We start from the raw sequence: 19,665 nt of genomic DNA, 5'->3' as shown, positions 1-19,665 counted from the left end.
AGACAGAGAGAGAGAGTAGAGTTGGTTCAGAGGAGATGGAGGAGTTGGACAGAGAGAGAGTAGAGTTGGTTCAGAGGAGATGGAGGAGTTGGACAGAGAGAGAGTAGAGTTGGTTCAGAGGAGATGGAGGAGTTGGACAGAGAGAGAGTAGAGTTGGTTCAGAGGAGATGGAGGAGTTGGACAGAGAGAGAGTAGTTGGTTCAGAGGAGATGGAGGAGTTGGACAGAGAGAGAGTAGAGTTGAGTTCAGAGGAGATGGAGGAGTTGGACAGGACAGAGAGAGAGTAGAGTTGGTTCAGAGGAGATGGAGGAGTTGGACAGGACAGAGTAGAGTTGGTTCAGAGGAGATGGAGGAGTTGGACAGGACAGAGAGAGAGAGTAGAGTTGAGTTCAGTGTACAACTGTTTTCTCTCACTGATTCATAGGTAATCTCTTCTTTGTTTGCCGGTGGTTGTCATGCTGATGAGCTCCGTCGCAGGTTAATAACTTCACATTCTGTTCACTTCCTGGTTCGGAAAAGAGAGATAGGAAGTGCAGGTGTAACGTACTTCAGACAGAGTCCTTCTTTCCATGTACTGCAGTCAGGTCATAGTTCTATCTTGGTATATCTTGGTATCCAGGGGTCAGGTGTTAGTTATATCTTTGTATATCTTGGTATCCAGGGGTCAGGTATTAGTTATATCTTGGTATCCAGGGGTCAGGTGTTAGTTATATCTTTGTATATCTTGGTATCCAGGGTTCAGGTATTAGTTATATCTTGGTATATCTTGGTATCCAGGGGTCAGGTATTAGTTATATCTTGGTATCCAGGGGTCAGGTGTTAGTTATATCTTGGTAACCAGGGGACAGGTATTAGTTATATCTTGGTATCCAGGGGTCAGGTGTTAGTTATATCTTGGTGTCCAGGGGTCAGGTGTTAGTTATATCTTGGTATCCAGGGGTCAGGTATTAGTTATATCTTGGTATATCTTGGTATCCAGGGGTCAGGTGTTAGTTATATCTTGGTATCCAGGGGTCAGGTGTTAGTTATATCTTGGTATCCAGGGGTCAGGTATTAGTTATATCTTGGTATATCTTGGTATCCAGGGGTCAGGTATTAGTTATATCTTGGTATATCTTGGTATCCAGGGGTCAGGTATTAGTTATATCTTGGTATATCTTGGTATCCAGGGGTCAGGTATTAGTTATATCTTGGTATCCAGGGGTCAGGTATTAGTTATATCTTGGTAACCAGGGGACAGGTATTAGTTATATCTTGGTATCCAGGGGTCAGCTGTTAGTTATATCTTGGTATCCAGGGGTCAGGTATTAGTTATATCTTGGTATATCTTGGTAACCAGGGGTCAGGTGTTAGTTATATCTTGGTATCCAGGGGTCAGGTGTTAGTTATATCTTGGTATATCTTGGTATCCAGGGGTCAGGTGTTAGTTATAACTTGGTATATCTTGGTAACCAGGGGTCAGGTGTTAGTTAAATCTTGGTATATCTTGGTATCCAGGGGTCAGGTATTAGTTATATCTTGGTATCCAGGGGTCAGGTGTTAGTTATATCTTGGTATCCAGGGGTCAGGTATTAGTTATATCTTGGTATCCAGGGGTCAGGTATTAGTTATATCTTGGTATCCAGGGGTCAGGTATTAGTTATATCTTGGTATCCAGTAGTCAGGTGTTAGTTATATCTTGGTATCCAGGGGTCAGGTATTAGTTATATCTTGGTATATCTTGGTATCCAGGGGTCAGGTAATAGTTATATCTTGGTAACCAGGGGTCAGGTATTAGTTATATCTTGGTATATCTTGGTATCCAGGGGTCAGGTGTTAGTTTAATCTTGGTATCCAGGGGTCAGGTGTTAGTTATATCTTGGTATCCAGGGGTCAGGTATTAGTTACATCTTGGTATCCAGGGGTCAGGTATTAGTTATATCTTGGTATATCTTGGTATCCAGGGGTCAGGTGTTAGTTATATCTTGGTATATCTTGGTATCCAGGGGTCAGTTATTAGTTATATCTTGGTATATCTTGGTATTCAGGGGTCAGGTATTAGTTACATCTTGGTATATTGTGGTATCCAGGGGTCAGCTATTAGTTATATCTTGGTATCCAGGGGTCAGGTGTTAGTTATATCTTGGTATATCTTGGTATCCAGGGGTCAGGTATTAGTTACATCTTGGTATATATTGGTATCCAGGGGTCAGGTATTAGTTATATCTTGGTATATCTTGGTATCCAGGGGTCAGGTATTAGTTACATCTTGGTATATCTTGGTATCCAGGGGTCAGGTATTAGTTACATCTTGGCATATCTTGGTATCCAGGGGTCAGGTGTTAGTTATATCTTGGTATCCAGGGGTCAGGTGTTAGTTATATCTTGGTATATCTTGGTATCCAGGGGTCAGGTGTTAGTTATATCTTGGTATCCAGGGGTCAGGTATTAGTTATATCTTGGTAACCTGGGGTCAGGTATTAGTTATATCTTGGTATCCAGGGGTCAGGTATTAGTTACATCTTGGTATATCTTGGTATCCAGGGGTCAGGTGTTAGTTATATCTTGGTATCCAGGGGTCAGGTGTTAGTTATATCTTGGTATATCTTGGTATCCAGGGGTCAGGTGTTAGTTATATCTTGGTATATCTTGGTATCCAGGGGTCAGGTATTAGTTATATCTTGGTATATCTTGGTATCTAGGGGTCAGGTATTAGATACATCTTGGTATATCTTGGTATCCAGGGGTCAGGTATTAGTTACATCTTGGTATATCTTGGTATCCAGGGGTCAGGTATTAGTTATATCTTGGTATCCAGGGGTCAGGTATTAGTTATATCTTGGTAACCAGGGGTCAGGTATTAGTTATATCTTGGTATCCAGGGGTCAGGTGTTAGTTATATCTTGGTGTCCAGGGGTCAGGTGTTAGTTATATCTTGGTATATCTTGGTATCCAGGGGTCAGGTATTAGTTATATCTTGGTATCCAGGGGTCAGGTATTAGTTATATCTTGGTATCCAGGGGTCAGGTGTTAGTTATATCTTGGTATCCAGGGGTCATGTATTAGTTATATCTTGGTATATCTTGGTATCCAGGGGTCAGGTAATAGTTATATCTTGGTAACCAGGGGTCAGGTATTAGTTATATCTTGGTATATCTTGGTATCCAGGGGTCAGGTGTTAGTTATATCTTGGTATATCTTGGTATCCAGGGGTCAGGTATTAGTTATATCTTGGTATATCTTGGTATCCAGGGGTCAGGTATTAGTTATATCTTGGTATATCTTGGTATCCAGGGGTCAGGTGTTAGTTATATCTTGGTATCCAGGGGTCAGGTATTAGTTATATCTTGGTATATCTTGGTATCCAGGGGTCAGGTGTTAGTTATATCTTGGTATCCAGGGGTCAGGTGTTAGTTATATCTTGGTATCCAGGGGTCAGGTATTAGTTACATCTTGGTATCCAGGGGTCAGGTAATAGTTATATCTTGGTATCCAGGGGTCAGGTGTTAGTTATATCTTGGTATCCAGGGGTCAGGTAATAGTTATATCTTGGTATCCAGGGGTCAGGTATTAGTTATATCTTGGTATATCTTGGTATCCAGGGGTCAGGTATTAGTTACATCTTGGTATATCTTGGTATCCAGGGGTCAGGCATTAGTTATATCTTGGTATATCTTGGTATCCAGGGGTCAAGTATTAGTTATATCTTGGTATATCTTGGTATCCAGGGGTCAGGTGTTAGTTATATCTTGGTATCCAGGGGTCAGGTGTTAGTTATATCTTGGTATCCAGGGGTCAGGTGTTAGTTATATCTTGGTATCCAGGGGTCAGGTGTTAGTTATATCTTGGTATCCAGGGGTCAGGTGTTAGTTATATCTTGGTATCCAGGGGTCAGGTGTTAGTTATATCTTGGTATCCAGGGGTCAGGTATTAGTTACATCTTGGTATATCTTGGTATCCAGGGGTCAGGCATTAGTTATGTCTTGGTATATCTTGGTATCCAGGGGTCAGGTGTTAGTTATATCTTGGTATCCAGGGGTCAGGTATTAGTTATATCTTGGTATATCTTGGTATCCAGGGGTCAGGTATTAGTTATATCTTGGTATATCTTGGTATCCAGGGGTCAGGTATTAGTTATATCTTGGCATATCTTGGTATCCAGGGGTCAGGTATTAGTTATATCTTGGTATATCTTGGTATCCAGGGGTCAGGTATTAGTTATATCTTGGTATCCAGGGGTCAGGTATTAGTTATATCTTGGTATATCTTGGTATCCAGGGTTCAGGTGTTAGTTATATCTTGGTATATCTTGGTATCCAGGGTTCAGGTATTAGTTACATCTTGGTATATCTTGGTATCCAGGGGTCAGGTATTAGTTATATCTTGGTATCCAGGGGTCAGGTATTAGTTATATCTTGGTATCCAGGGGTCAGGTGTTAGTTATATCTTGGTATCCAGGGGTCAGGTATTAGTTATATCTTGGTATCCAGGGGTCAGGTATTAGTTATATCTTGGTATATCTTGGTATCCAGGGGTCAGGTATTAGTTATATCTTGGTATCCAGGGGTCAGGTATTAGTTATATCTTGGTATCCAGGGGTCAGGTATTAGTTATATCTTGGTATCCAGGGGTCAGGTATTAGTTATATCTTGGTATATCTTGGTATCCAGGGGTCAGGTATTAGTTATATCTTGGTATCCAGGGGTCAGGTATTAGTTATATCTTGGTATCCAGGGGTCAGGTATTAGTTATATCTTGGTATCCAGGGGTCAGGTATTAGTTATATCTTGGTATCCAGGGGTCAGGTAGTAGTTATATCTTGGTATCCAGGGGTCAGGTATTAGTTATATCTTGGTATCCAGGGGTCAGGTATTAGTTATATCTTGGTATATCTTGGTATCCAGGGGTCAGGTATTAGTTACATCTTGGTATATCTTTGTATCCAGGGGTCAGGTATTAGTTATATCTTGGTATCCAGGGGTCAGGTGTTAGTTATATCTTGGTATATCTTGGTATCCAGGGGTCAGGTGTTAGTTATATCTTGGTATATCTTGGTATCCAGGGGTCAGGTGTTAGTTATATCTTGGTATCCAGGGGTCAGGTGTTAGTTATATCTTGGTATATCTTAGTATCCAGGGGTCAGGTATTAGTTACATCTTGGTATATCTTGGTATCCAGGGGTCAGGTGTTAGTTATATCTTGGTATCCAGGGGTCAGGTGTTAGTTATATCTTGGTATATCTTGGTATCCAGGGGTCAGGTGTTAGTTATATCTTGGTATCCAGGGGTCAGGTATTAGTTATATCTTGGTAACCAGGGTTGGTAATTTGTATGGCTCCTTGCTCTTCCATCCCTGAGGGAGGGACACATCTTTGTCAGTCCACTGACCTGGATATTATTACAAGTCAAGAGGAACAGCTGTGGTTCCTTTACAATCTGCTCTATATCTGCACCTTGCTGCTGGCAGATACAGTCCCTCTGTCTGTCTGTCTGTCTGTCTCTCTGTCAGTCTGTCTGTCTGTCTGTCTGTCCGTCTGTTTCTCTGTCAGTCTGTCAGTCTGTTCTTTGTATTTGTGGTCTTCCCATAATAAGAGAGTTGGCTTCAGCTTTTTGCACAGTGTTTGTGTTGTAGTAGTAATCCATTGGTATGTTGTTTGGTGTCTTAATGAGGTCAACTGGTTTTATATCATATATCCCAGGTAGTAGAGGAAAACAACAAAGCTTTTAGAAAACAGAACTCAACAAAGGAGATGTCAGATGTATTTGTGTGGAGTTTCACTGCTGTTATCCACTCACTTTCTATCTTCATATTTACATGAAAAAAAGGAATGAAAGAATAGCAATAAACAACAACAACAACAAACGGACGACAACGGACGCTAATAACAATAGCAACAATAAGGGCATTGATAACAACAACAACAACAATAATAATAATAATTAAAACAAATAACATTTTTGTGTGTTCTTTGTTAATCATGGCAAGTCAATGTGACTGATCTACATGTATAAACCTCCTGTCTCGTGTGGAGCCTCCACTACTCCAAGATAGGTCTACATCTCTTGTCGGAGCGTTAGCGCCTTAGCATTTAGTATCAAGTGAGCCAGTCATGTTGTGCTACTGGGAGTTTCCGACGGCTCCCCGGATGGTCCCCCGGTTTAGTGCGGCGTGGTTTCCAGCGTACAGGGGGTTCCTGGGGTGCCGGAGCGGGGTGTGGCGATGGGCGGGGTTCCGGCTGGGCTGCCTCCTCCACTAGAGGGCGTAGTGGAGGAGCTGATGGGAGCGGAGGTCTCTGTACCCTGCTGCTGGGCTGCCTTGGAGGCCTGGAGGGTCTGGCCACATACGTGGTGGTGTTTCTCCCAGTCTTTGTGCTGGCAGAAAGAGCCGCAGTAGCGCGCCGTGTTACAGCCGCTGCAGGTCTCGCTCGCCTTCCGCCCGCAGTTCCAACAACTCTACACAGAGAGAGAGAAGAATTAGTACAATTTGGGATTTGAATAATTTTTATACTTTGTGTGCTTTGTAATAGGAAAACATTATTTAAAGACCTTTTAATAAGAACACTCCGATTTATCAGTGTAGAGAAAATAAATAGTATTTTGAACTTCACAGGATTTCACAGCAGGCAAATTAGTCTTAAATGAATGTGTATGAAGACAACAAAGGAAAACAGAGAGAAACAGAAAGTAACCTACAACAGAACTATTGTACACCACAACATCCCACAGAGTGAAACATAAGGACACATTTGCGACAGGTCAGATAATTAAACCCAAACAGACTTGGGAAGACCAAAAGAGCCGTACTCCGGAAGGCTCTCTCCTAAACATGGCTGAACACAATTAGAGTCAGATGTGGGCTGAGCAGTGAGTGTTGGTTTCCATGCCAACTGGTTAAACGCTGTATTTAGGACTCCTATATAGTGATGAGTAAATCAGCGGTCCCTCCACATGGTGATGAGTAAATCAGCGGTCCCTCCACATAGTGATGAGTAAATCAGCGGTCCCTCCACATAGTGATGAGTAAATCAGCGGTCCCTCCACATGGTGATGAGTAAATCAGCGGTCCCTCCACATGGTGATGAGTAAATCAGCGGTCCCTCCACATAGTGATGAGTAAATCAGCGGTCCCTCCACATGGTGATGAGTAAATCAGCGGTCCCTCCACCTAGTGATGAGTAAATCAGCGGTCCCTCCACATAGTGATGAGTAAATCAACGGTCCCTCCACATAGTGATGAGTAAATCAGCGGTCCCTCCACATCGTCCTCCTCGGCAGAATTGGTACCACCTTTCCAAACACACAGAGCGGCTAATCTGGGGGAAAGGGGAAGAGAGCGAAAGAGAGAACGAAATACTCATGTGTGGCCGTCTACCCTTGGGACTGATGTAGGCAATATCCTGTTTACTGTCTCCTCTTAGGTCTGATGTAGGCAATATCCTGTTTAGTGTCTCCTCTTGGGACTGATGTAGGCAATATCCTGTTTAGTGTCTCCTCTTGGGACTGATGTAGGCAATATCCCGCTTAGTGTCTCCCCTTGGGACTGATGTAGGCAATATCCTGCTTAGTGTCTCCTCTTGGGACTGATGTAGGCAATATCCCATTTAGTGTCTTCTCTGGTATAATAAATATATAATAAATACATTCTGGTATAATAAATATATAATAAAAACATTCTGGTATAATAAATACATTCTGGTATAATAAATACATTCTGGTATAATAAATACATCATAAATACATTCTGGCACATAAATCAATAAAACAGCCATTCTGGTACATAATAGATCAATAGTAAATACATTATGGTATAATAGATCAATAAAGTGTCCTACCTCGCTGGAGTCCTCCTGCTGGTTGATGACAGTCAGTGCGTCCTCCGCTGCCTGTCTCTTGGCCTCTGCCACCGTACGCTCCATCTTGGACCGTTCTGAGCTGATCATCTGATGGGCCTTCCTCTCCGCCTCTGAAACCGCCTTCTGGAGCTCTGATATGGCCTGGCGCTTCACCTCGTTCACAGCCTCTTCTGAAACACATTCAGAGATATCATCAAGGACCCAATCAGCCCCCTACCCCCTAACCCTAACCCCTTAACCCTAACCCCCTAAACACTACCCCCAAACCCTAACCTAACCTACCCTCCTACTCCTTAACCCTAACCCTGCAGTCTATCACAGTGCCATCCGTTTTGTCACCAAAGCCCCATACACAACCCACCATTGTGACCTGTATGCTCTCGTTGGCTGGCCCTCGCTTCATACTCGTCGCCAAACCCACTGGCTACAAGTTATCTACAAGTCTCTGCAAGGTAAAGCGCCACCTTATCTCAGCTCACTGGTCACCATAGCAGCACCCACTCGTAGCACGCGCTCCAGCAGGTACAGTGCCTTGCGAAAGTATTCGGCCCCCTTGAACTTTGCGACCTTTTGCCACATTTCAGGCTTCAAACATAAAGATATAAAACTGTATTTTTTTGTGAAGAATCAACAACAAGTGGGACACAATCATGAAGTGGAACGACATTTATTGGATATTTCAAACTTTTTTAACAAATCAAAAACTGAAAAATTGGGCGTGCAAAATTATTCAGCCCCTTTACTTTCAGTGCAGCAAACTCTCTCCAGAAGTTCAGTGAGGATCTCTGAATGATCCAATGTTGACCTAAATGACTAATGATGATAAATACAATCCACCTGTGTGTAATCAAGTCTCCGTATAAATGCACCTGCACTGTGATAGTCTCAGAGGTCCGTTAAAAGCGCAGAGAGCATCATGAAGAACAAGCAACACACCAGGCAGGTCCGAGATACTGTTGTGAAGAAGTTTAAAGCCGGATTTGGATACAAAAAGATTTCCTAAGCTTTAAACATCCCAAGGAGCACTGTGCAAGCGATAATATTGAAATGGAAGGAGTATCAGACCACTGCAAATCTACCAAGACCTGGCCGTCCCTCTAAACTTTCAGCTCATACAAGGAGAAGACTGATCAGAGATGCAGCCAAGAGGCCCATGATCACTCTGGATGAACTGCAGAGATCTACAGCTGAGGTGGGAGACTCTGTCCATAGGACAACAATCAGTCGTATATTGCACAAATCTGGCCTTTATGGAAGAGTGGCAAGAAGAAAGCCATTTCTTAAAGATATCCATAAAAAGTGTTGTTTAAAGTTTGCCACAAGCCACCTGGGAGACACACCAAACATGTGGAAGAAGGTGCTCTGGTCAGATGAAACCAAAATTGAACTTTTTAGCAACAATGCAAAACGTTATGTTTGGCGTAAAAGCAACACAGCTGAACACACCATCCCCACTGTCAAACATGGTGGTGGCAGCATCATGGTTTGGGCCTGCTTTTCTTCAGCAGGGACAGGGAAGATGGTTAAAATTGATGGGAAGATGGATGGAGCCAAATACAGGACCATTCTGGAAGAAAACCTGATGGAGTCTGCAAAAGACCTGAGACTGGGACGGAGATTTGTCTTCCAACAAGACAATGATCCAAAACATAAAGCAAAATCTACAATGGAATGGTTCAAAAATAAACATATCCAGGTGTTAGAATGGCCAAGTCAAAGTCCAGACCTGAATCCAATCGAGAAGCTGTGGAAAGAACTGAAAACTGCTGTTCACAAATGCTCTCCATCCAACCTCACTGAGCTCGAGCTGATTTGCAAGGAGGAATGGGAAAAAAATTCAGTCTCTCGATGTGCAAAACTGATAGAGACATACCCCAAGCGACTTACAGCTGTAATCGCAGCAAAAGGTGGCGCTACAAAGTATTAACTTAAGGGGGCTGAATAATTTTGCACGCCCAATTTTTCAGTTTTAGATTTGTTAAAAAAGTTTGAAATATCCAATAAATGTCGTTCCACTTCATGATTGTGTCCCACTTGTTGTTGATTCTTCACAAAAAAATACAGTTTTATATCTTTATGTTTGAAGCCTGAAATGTGGCAAAAGGTCGCAAAGTTCAAGGGGGCCGAATACTTTCGCAAGGCACTGTATCATCTGAGTATCCTAGCAGACCTTGACTCTTGACTCTTACCTTGTATTTCTCACCAGGTATCTTATTCTGTGTGATCAGGCTTTATGAAGAAGACTTTCATAAACAATCATCAGCAGTGAGCTAATTTCACTGTAGGTTTATTATTATCTAATTACTTTCCATATGCAAGACTAATGACTCTTTTAAAAAAAAAGGAAGTAGTTGTGTGATGTTTAATTGGTTTGATCCACTAGAGAGAAGGTGCGTGATGTCTGGCTTTTACAGCACATGCATACATCATTGGAGAATAAATTGCACGGATGATTTCTGCGTTTGATACGAGTTGTCGACACAAGATCGAAACATTAGATGCTTTTCTTTTGGCTTTTCGTGTGTATTCCATATGAGGTCATTTATCAGGTCTTGTATATTTATTTTAAATTCAAATGTAAAAGATACACTTTCAGCTCATTTGGCGTTGGCACGTTCTCTAACCTTAAACATGTGGGTGGTAAATTTAACGTCAGAAGCGAAACGGAGGCTTTTTTTTGTTGTTGCCTACATCAAGGTTGTAACTTGACTAATTGTTTATGCAAATCAGGCAATTTATATTTAAATTATGCATTTCTATTGTGCTCCCAACAGCACAGCGGAGGAGGGGGAGGAGGAGGAGGAAAGAGGAGGAGGAGGAAAGAGGAGGAGGAGCAGGTGGAGGAGGAGGGGAGGAGGAGCAGAGGGAGAGGAGGAGGAGGGGAGGAGGAGGAGGAGAGGAGGAGGAGGGGAGGAGGAGCAGAGGGAAAGGAGGAGGAGCAGAGGAGGAGGACAAGAGGAGGAGGGGAGGAGGAGCAGAGGGAGAGGAGGAGGAGGACATTGTGCATGGCGTGTGTGTGTCTGGTGTCTGAATGTTTATTACCAACTGTAAACGTTTAACTCTGCTCCAACAGATGTGTTGGTTGCCGGTCCTCCGTTGTATAAAATCCTCTACAGGAATCACAGGGCCGTGAAAAAGGATTTGCCTCCTTTCTACATTTCTCTACTTTTGCAAATGTTTGATACTGAATCAAATCAGATCTTCAACCAAAACCACATTTTAGATAAAGGGAACCTGAGTGAACAAATAACACAACAATTACATACTTACATACAATGCCTCTGTGTGAAAAAATGAATTTCCCCCTTACACTCCATAACTGGTTGTGCCACCTTTAGCTGCAATGACTCCAACCAACCACTTCCTGTGGTTGATCAGTCCACCTTTAGCTGCCATGACTCCAACCAACCACTTCCTGTAGTTGATCAGTCCACCTTTAGCTGCAATGACTCCAACAAAACGCTTCCTGTAGTTGATCAGTCCACCTTTAGCTGCCATGACTCCAACCAACCACTTCCTGTGGTTGATCAGTCCACCTTTAGCTGCCATGACTCCAACCAAACACTTCCTGTAGTTGATCAGTCCACCTTTAGCTGCCATGACTCCAACCAAACGCTTCCTGTAGTTGATCAGTCCACCTTTAGCTGCCATGACTCCAACCAAACGCTTCCTGTGGTTGATCAGTCTACCTTTAGCTGCCATGACTACAACCAAACGCTTCCTGTGGTTGATCAGTCCACCTTTAGCTGAAATGATTCCAACCAAACGCAAATGTGGCTGAGTTACAGCGGTTCTTTATTGAACAGTGGGCCAAAATTCCTCCACAGCGACGTGAGAGACTGATCAACAACTACAGGAAGTGTTTGGTTGGAGTCAGTGCAGCTACAGTAAATTCCTCCACAGCGACGTGAGAGACTGATCAACAACTACAGGAAGTAGTTGATTGGAGTCAAAATATGCAAAAAATAGAGCCAATCAGAACGGGGTAAATACATTTGACGGCCCTGTACGTCTCCACTGGATCAATATGTTAGTGAGCCTAACACTTAAAAAATAACAGATTATTCAGAGCGGAAGAAATAGATCATGTATTTTGAAGATGATACCAATCTAATTCATTGTAATTTAAGATAATTCGTGTGATTTATTCATACACTAAGAATAAAGGGTTCCAAAAGGGTTCTTCGACTGTCACCATAGAATATCTCTTTTTGGTTCCAGGTAAAACCCTTTTTGGTTCCATGTAGAACTCTATTGGGTTCCATGTAGAACACTCTAAGTAAAAGGTTCAACAAGGAACTCAAAAGGGTTCCACCTGGAACCAAATGGGTTCTACCTGGAACCAAAACAGGGTTCTTCAAAGGGTTCTCCTATGGGGACAGCCAAATAACCCTTTTAGGGTCTGGAGAGGCTGACTTCATGGATTGAACCAGATATTCACAAACCTATGAGCACCAGCTCAGCCAAATGTCGGGTATTTTAAAAGCAAATCTTTCATCGTGATTGAACTAAACTATTTAACAGGGATTGTTTTAGTGCATTGAGACTCTGAATATACTGTGCTGCGCTGGAGTCATGGACATCGCTCAGCTACTTATCCACTGATCAGCCAGGACAGACCAACTACTTATCCACTGATCAGACAGGACAGACCAGCTACTTATCCACTGATCAGACAGGACAGACCAACTACTTATCCACTGATCAGACAGGACAGACCAGCTACTTATCCACTGATCAGACAGGACAGACCAACTACTTATCCACTGATCAGACAGGACAGACCAACTACTTACTGACACTGATCAGCCAGGACAGACCAACTACTTATCCACTGATCAGACAGGACAGACCAGCTACTTATCCACTGATCAGCCAGGACAGACCAACTACTTATCCACTGATCAGACAGGACAGACCAGCTACTTACTGACACTGATCAGCCAGGACAGACCAACTACTTATCCACTGATCAGACAGGACAGACCAACTACTTATCCACTGATCAGACAGGACAGACCAGCTACTTACTGACACTGATCAGCCAGGACAGACCAACTACTTATCCACTGATCAGACAGGACAGACCAGCTACTTATCCACTGATCAGCCAGGACAGACCAACTACTTATCCACTGATCAGACAGGACAGACCAGCTACTTACTGACACTGATCAGCCAGGACAGACCAACTACTTATCCACTGATCAGACAGGACAGACCAGCTACTTATCCACTGATCAGCCAGGACAGACCAACTACTTATCCACTGATCAGACAGGACAGACCAACTACTTATCCACTGATCAGCCAGGACAGACCAACTACTTATCCACTGATCAGACAGGACAGACCAACTACTTATCCACTGATCAGACAGGACAGACCAGCTACTTATCCACTGATCAGCCAGGACAGACCAACTACTTATACACGGATCAGACAGGACAGACCAGCTACTTATCCACTGATCAGCCCGGACAGACCAACTACTTATCCACTGATCAGCCAGGACAGACCAGCTACTTATCCACTGATCAGACGGGAAAGACCAACTACTTATCCACTGATCAGACAGGACAGACCAGCTACTTATCCACTGATCAGCCAGGACAGACCAACTACTTATCCACTGATCAGCCAGGACAGACCAGCTACATACCACTGATCAGACAGGGCAGACCAACTACTTATCCACTGATCAGACAGGACAGACCAGCTACTTATCCACTGATCAGACAGGACAGACCAGCTACTTATCCACTGATCAGACAGGACAGACCAACTACTTATCCACTGATCAGACAGGACAGACCAGCTACTTATCCACTGATCAGCCAGCACAGACCAACTACTTATCCACAGATCAGACAGGACAGACCAGCTACTTACTGACACTGATCAGCCAGGACAGACCAACTACTTATCCACTGATCAGACAGGACAGACCAGCTACTTATCCACTGATCAGCCCGGACAGACCAACTACTTATCCACTGATCAGCCAGGACAGACCAGCTACTTATCCACTGATCAGACGGGACAGACCAACTACTTATCCACTGATCAGACAGGACAGACCAGCTACTTATCCACTGATCAGCCAGGACAGACCAACTACTTATCCACTGATCAGCCAGGACAGACCAGCTACTTATCCACTGATCAGACAGGACAGACCATCTACTTATCCACTGATCAGACAGGACAGACCAGCTACTTTTCCACTGATCAGACAGGACAGACCAGCTACTTATCCACTGATCAGCCAGGACAGACCAACTACTTATCCACTGATCAGACAGGACAGACCAGCTACTTATCCACTGATCAGACAGGACAGACCAGCTACTTATCCACTGATCAGACAGGACAGACCAGCTACTTATCCACTGATCAGACACGACAGACAAGCTACTTATCCACTGATCAGACAGGACGGACCAGCTACTTACTGACACTGATCAGACACGACAGACCAGCTACTTATCCACTGATCAGACAGGACAGACCAGCTACTTACTGACACTGATCAGACAGGACAGACCAACTACTTATCCACTGATCAGCCAGGACAGACCAACTACTTATCCACTGATCAGACAGGACAGACCAGCTACTTATCCACTGATCAGCCAGGACAGACCAACTACTTATCCACTGATCAGCCAGGACAGACCAGCTACTTATCCACTGATCAGCCAGGACAGACCAGCTACTTATCCACTGATCAGACAGGACAGACCAGCTACTTATCCACTGATCAGATAGGACAGACCAGCTACTTATCCACTGATCAGCCAGGACAGACCAACTACTTATCCACTGATCAGACAGGACAGAATATTCTGATCTTTAATGATCTGGCACAATATATGGAATGTTCTGGAATAGCTTCGTAGGAAACCTCCCCAAACTATTTTTTAGAGTTCTGTGTGGTGGAAAGACAGAGGGAGGGAGGGAGGTAGAGAGAAGGGGTGGAGGGAGAGAGAGAGAGAGAGAGAGAGCGAGAGAGAGAGAGAGAGAGAGAGAGAGGGAGAGAGAGAGAAGGGCTGGAGGGAGGGAGGGAGGGAGGGAAGGAGAGAGAGAGAGAGAGAGAGAGAGAGGGGTAGAGGGAGGGAGGAAGGGGGGGAGGAAAAGAGAGAGAGAGTGAGAAGGGGTGGAGGGAGGGAGGGAGGGAGAGTGAGAAGGGGGAGGAAGAGAGAGAGAGAGAGAGAGAGAGAGAGAGAGAGAGAGAGAGAGAGAGAGAAGGGGTGGAGGGAGGGAGGGGGGGGGAAGAGAGAGAGAGAGAGAGAAGGGGTGGAGGGAGGGAGGGAGGGAGAGAGAGAAGGGGGGAGGAAGAGAGAGAGAGAGAGAGAGAAGGGGTGGAGGGAGGGAGGGAGGGAGGGAGAGGGGAGGAAGAGAGAGAGAGAGAGAGAGAGAGAGAGAGAGAGAGAGAGAGTGAGGGAGGGAGGGAGGGAGGGGGGGCGGAAGAGAGAGAGAGAGAGAGAGAGAGAGAGAGAGGGAGGGAGGGAGGGAGGGAGGGAGGGAAGCTCACCAGCTTTCTTCCAGATCTCTTCAGGTACGTATCCGGTAGTCATTGGTCTGTTGAGAATCTCCTGGTGAATCTCTGGAAGACAGACACACAGCCCAGTCAACTAGTAGACAGACACACAGCCCAGTCAACTAGTAGACAGACACACAGCCCAGTCAACCAGTAGACAGACACACAGCCCAGTCAACCAGTAGACAGACACACAGCCCAGTCAACCAGTAGACAGACACACAGACACACAGCCCAGTCAACTAGTAGACAGACACACAGCCCAGTCAACCAGTAGACAGACACACAGCCCAGTCAACCAGTAGACAGACACACAGCCCAGTCAACCAGTAGACAGACACACAGACACACAGCCCAGTCAACTAGTAGACAGACACACAGCCCAGTCAACCAGTAGACAGACACACAGCCCAGTCAACCAGTAGACAGACACACAGCCCAGTCAACCAGTAGACAGACACACAGACACACAGCCCAGTCAACTAGTAGACAGACACACAGCCCAGTCAACCAGTAGACAGACACACAGCCCAGTCAACCAGTAGACAGACACACAGCCCAGTCAACTAGTAGACAGACACACAACCCAGTCAACTAGTAGACAGACACACAACCCAGTCAACCAGTAGACAGACACACAGCCCAGTCAACCAGTAGACAGACACACAGCCCAGTCAACCAGTAGACAGACACACAGCCCAGTCAACTAGTAGACAGACACACAACCCAGTCAACCAGTAGACAGACACACAGCCCAGTCAACCAGTAGACAGACACACAGCCCAGTCAACTAGTAGACAGACACACAGCCCAGTCAACTAGTAGACAGACACACAGCCCAGTCAACCAGTAGACAGACACACAGCCCAGTCAACCAGTAGACAGACACACAGCCCAGTCAACTAGTAGACAGACACACAGCCCAGTCAACTAGTAGACAGACACACAGCCCAGTCAACCAGTAGACAGACACACAGCCCAGTCAACCAGTACACAGACACACAGCCCAGTCAACTAGAAGACAGACACACAGCCCAGTCAACCAGTAGACAGACCCACAGCCCAGTCAACCAGTAGACAGACACACAGCCCAGTCAACCAGTAGACAGACACAAAACAGTAAAATGTAACTGAGGAGGTTTAGTGAGGCTTTCTGATAACTGATACTATATTATAATGTAGATAGTTATACCTGTAGTGAGGTCGTCCTGTCCTGTAGGACTGTGCTGTCTGCTCTGGGTCCTGTCTGATAACTGATACTATAATGTAGATAGTTATACCTGTAGTGAGGTCATCCTGTCCTGTAGGACTGTGCTGTCTGCTCTGGGTCCTGTCTGATAACTGATACTATAATGTAGATAGTTATACCTGTAGTGAGGTCATCCTGTCCTGTAGGACTGTGCTGTCTGCTCTGGGTCCTGTCTGATAACTGGTACTATAATGTAGATAGTTATACCTGTAGTGAGGTCATCCTGTCCTGTAGGACTGTGCTGTCTGCTCTGGGTCCTGTCTGATAACTGATACTACACTATAATGTAGATAGTTATACCTGTAGTGAGGTCATCCTGTCCTGTAGGACTGTGCTGTCTGCTCTGGGTCCTGTCTGATAACTGATACTATACTATAATGTAGATAGTTATACCTGTAGTGAGGTCGTCTTGTCCTGTAGGACTGTGCTGTCTGCTCTGGGTCCTGTCTGATAACTGGTACTATAATGTAGATAGTTATACCTGTAGTGAGGTCATCCTGTCCTGTAGGACTGTGCTGTCTGCTCTGGGTCCTGTCTGATAACTGATACTACACTATAATGTAGATAGTTATACCTGTAGTGAGGTCATCCTGTCCTGTAGGACTGTGCTGTCTGCTCTGGGTCCTGTCTGATAACTGATACTATACTATAATGTAGATAGTTATACCTGTAGTGAGGTCGTCTTGTCCTGTAGGACTGTGCTGTCTGCTCTGAGTCCTGCTGGCTCCTTTCTTCAGGTCGTCCGCGTCGCTGTATCGTCTGATCCAGTAGTTAAGCTCCTCCCTGTCGGCCTCCTGGCAGCGCCGCAGCACGGTGAGAGAACGCCTCGTCTTCTCCACCATGTCCATGATGCAGTTCAGCAGCTGAGGAGGGGGAAGGCGCTGAGTGAAGCACCACAGACACCACAGACAATATGTTCTATATTCATAACCAGAACCACAGACAATATGTTCTATATTCTGTATCAGGGGGAAGGTACTGTATCAAGAGGAAGGTACTGTATCAGGGGGAAGGTACTGTATCAAGAGGAAGGTACTGTATCAGGGGGAAGGTACTGTATCAGGGGGAAGGTACTGTATCAAGAGGAAGGTACTGTATCAGGGGGAAGGTACTGTATCAGGGGGAAGGTACTGTATCAGGGGGAAGGTACTGTATCAGGGGGAAGGTACTGTATCAGGGGGAAGGTACTGTATCAGGGGGAAGGTACTGTATCAGGGGGAAGGTACTGTATCAGGGGGAAGGTACTGTATCAGGGGGAAGGTACTGTATCAGGGGGAAGGTACTGTATCAGGGGGAAGGTACTGTATCAGGGGGAAGGTACTGTATCAGGGGGAAGGTACTGTATCAGGGGATAGGTACTGTATCAGGGGGAAGGTACTGTATCAGGGGATAGGTACTGTATCAGGGGGAAGGTACTGTATCAGGGGATAGGTACTGTATCAAGAGGAAGGTACTGTATCAGGAGGAAGGTACTGTATCAGGAGGAAGGTACTGTATCAGGAGGAAGGTACTGTATCAGGGGGAAGGTACTGTATCAAGAGGAAGGTACTGTATCAGGGGATAGGTACTGTATCAAGAGGAAGGTACTGTATCAGGGGATAGGTACTGTATCAAGAGGAAGGTACTGTATCAGGAGGAAGGTACTGTATCAGGGGGAAGGTACTGTATCAGGGGGAAGGAACTGTATCAAGAGGAAGGTACTGTATCAGGGGATAGGTACTGAATCAAGAGGAAGGTACTGTATCAGGAGGAAGGTACTGTATCAGGAGGAAGGTACTGTATCAGGGGGAAGGTACTGTATCAGGGGGAAGGTACTGTATCAGGGGGAAGGTACTGTATCAGGGGGAAGGTACTGTATCAGGAGGAACGTACTGTATCAGGGGATAGGTACTGTATCAAGAGGAAGGTACTATATCAGGGGGAAGGTACTGTATCAGGGGATAGGTACTGTATCAAGAGGAAGGTACTGTATCAGGAGGAAGGTACTGTATCAGGGGATAGGTACTGTATCAAAAGGAAGGTACTGTATCAGGGTGAAGGTACTGTATCAGGGGGAAGGTACTGTATCAAGAGGAAGGTACTGTATCAGGGGGAAGGTACTGTATCAGGGGGAAGGTACTGTATCAAGAGGAAGGTACTGTATCAGGGGGAAGGTACTGTATCAGGGGGAAGGTACTGTATCAGGGGGAAGGTACTGTATCAGGGGGAAGGTACTGTATCAAGAGGAAGGTACTGTATCAGGGGGAAGGTACTGTATCAGGGGGAAGGTACTGTATCAGGGGGAAGGTACTGTATCAGGAGGAAGGTACTGTATCAGGGGGAAGGTACTGTATCAGGGGGAAGGTACTGTATCAGGGGGAAGGTACTGTATCAGGGGGAAGGTACTGTATCAGGGGATAGGTACTGTATCAAGAGGAAGGTACTATATCAGGGGGAAGGTACTGTATCAGTGGGAAGGTACTGTATCAGGGGGAAGGTACTGTATCAGGGGGAAGGTACTGTATCAAGAGGAAGGTACTGTATCAGGGGGAAGGTACTGTATCAGGGGGAAGGTACTGTATCAGGGGGAAGGTACTGTATCAGGAGGAAGGTACTGTATCAGGGGGAAGGTACTGTATCAGGGGGAAGGTACTGTATCAGGGGGAAGGTACTGTATCAGGGGGAAGGTACTGTATCAGGGGATAGGTACTGTATCAAGAGGAAGGTACTATATCAGGGGGAAGGAACTGTATCAGGGGATAGGTACTGTATCAAGAGGAAGGTACTGTATCAGGAGGAAGGTACTGTATCAGGGGATAGGTACTGTATCAAAAGGAAGGTACTGTATCAGGGGGAAGGTACTGTATCAAGAGGAAGGTACTGTATCAGGGGGAAGGTACTGTATCAGGGGGAAGGTACTGTATCAAGAGGAAAGTACTATATCAGGGGGAAGGTACTGTATCAGGGGATAGGTACTGTATCAAGAGGAAGGTACTGTATCAGGAGGAAGGTACTGTATCAGGGGATAGGTACTGTATCAAAAGGAAGGTACTGTATCAGGGG

General features: G+C 45.1%; 1 protein-coding gene and 1 long non-coding RNA gene across 7 annotated transcripts in view; one reads left to right on the top strand and one right to left on the bottom strand.

Moving 5' to 3' along the window:
* The first annotated feature begins 320 nt into the window (after positions 1-320).
* Positions 321-4,329, top strand: LOC118946463. 3 transcript variants are annotated; one of them, XR_005041304.1, is made up of 9 exons: positions 321-700; positions 743-944; positions 1,019-1,092; positions 1,273-1,420; positions 1,505-1,696; positions 2,563-2,942; positions 3,113-3,154; positions 3,281-3,312; positions 4,265-4,329. It is a non-coding gene; the product is annotated as an uncharacterized LOC118946463 (long non-coding RNA). The 3 variants fall into 3 exon arrangements; XR_005041303.1 differs by lacking the exons at positions 3,113-3,154; positions 3,281-3,312; positions 4,265-4,329 and having other exon boundaries at positions 1,273-1,378; positions 1,537-1,696; positions 2,563-3,006; XR_005041305.1 differs by lacking the exons at positions 743-944; positions 1,019-1,092; positions 3,113-3,154; positions 3,281-3,312; positions 4,265-4,329 and having other exon boundaries at positions 1,135-1,420; positions 2,563-3,006.
* A 1,055-nt stretch (positions 4,330-5,384) lies between these two features.
* The window catches only part of cbfa2t2 (CBFA2/RUNX1 partner transcriptional co-repressor 2), a 160,974-nt gene continuing 146,693 nt past the window's right edge, over positions 5,385-19,665 (bottom strand). For 2 of the 4 annotated variants that reach the window (XM_036970991.1, XM_036970992.1), the window contains exons 8-11: positions 17,291-17,504; positions 15,369-15,440; positions 7,811-8,001; positions 5,385-6,431 (exon numbers count right to left, since the gene is read on the bottom strand). In XM_036970991.1, the coding sequence (XP_036826886.1) occupies positions 6,138-6,431; positions 7,811-8,001; positions 15,369-15,440; positions 17,291-17,504 (771 nt within the window). In that variant the 3' untranslated portion in view covers positions 5,385-6,137. The remainder of the gene's footprint in view (positions 6,432-7,810; positions 8,002-15,368; positions 15,441-17,290; positions 17,505-19,665) is intronic. The other 2 variants (XM_036970993.1, XM_036970994.1) reach the window with 1 other exon arrangement.

The sequence above is a fragment of the Oncorhynchus mykiss genome, chromosome 32 (genome assembly GCF_013265735.2).
Source record: "Oncorhynchus mykiss isolate Arlee chromosome 32, USDA_OmykA_1.1, whole genome shotgun sequence".
NCBI classification, from domain to species: Eukaryota; Metazoa; Chordata; class Actinopteri; order Salmoniformes; family Salmonidae; genus Oncorhynchus; species Oncorhynchus mykiss.
This window is presented reverse-complemented; position numbering and strand designations above follow the sequence as displayed.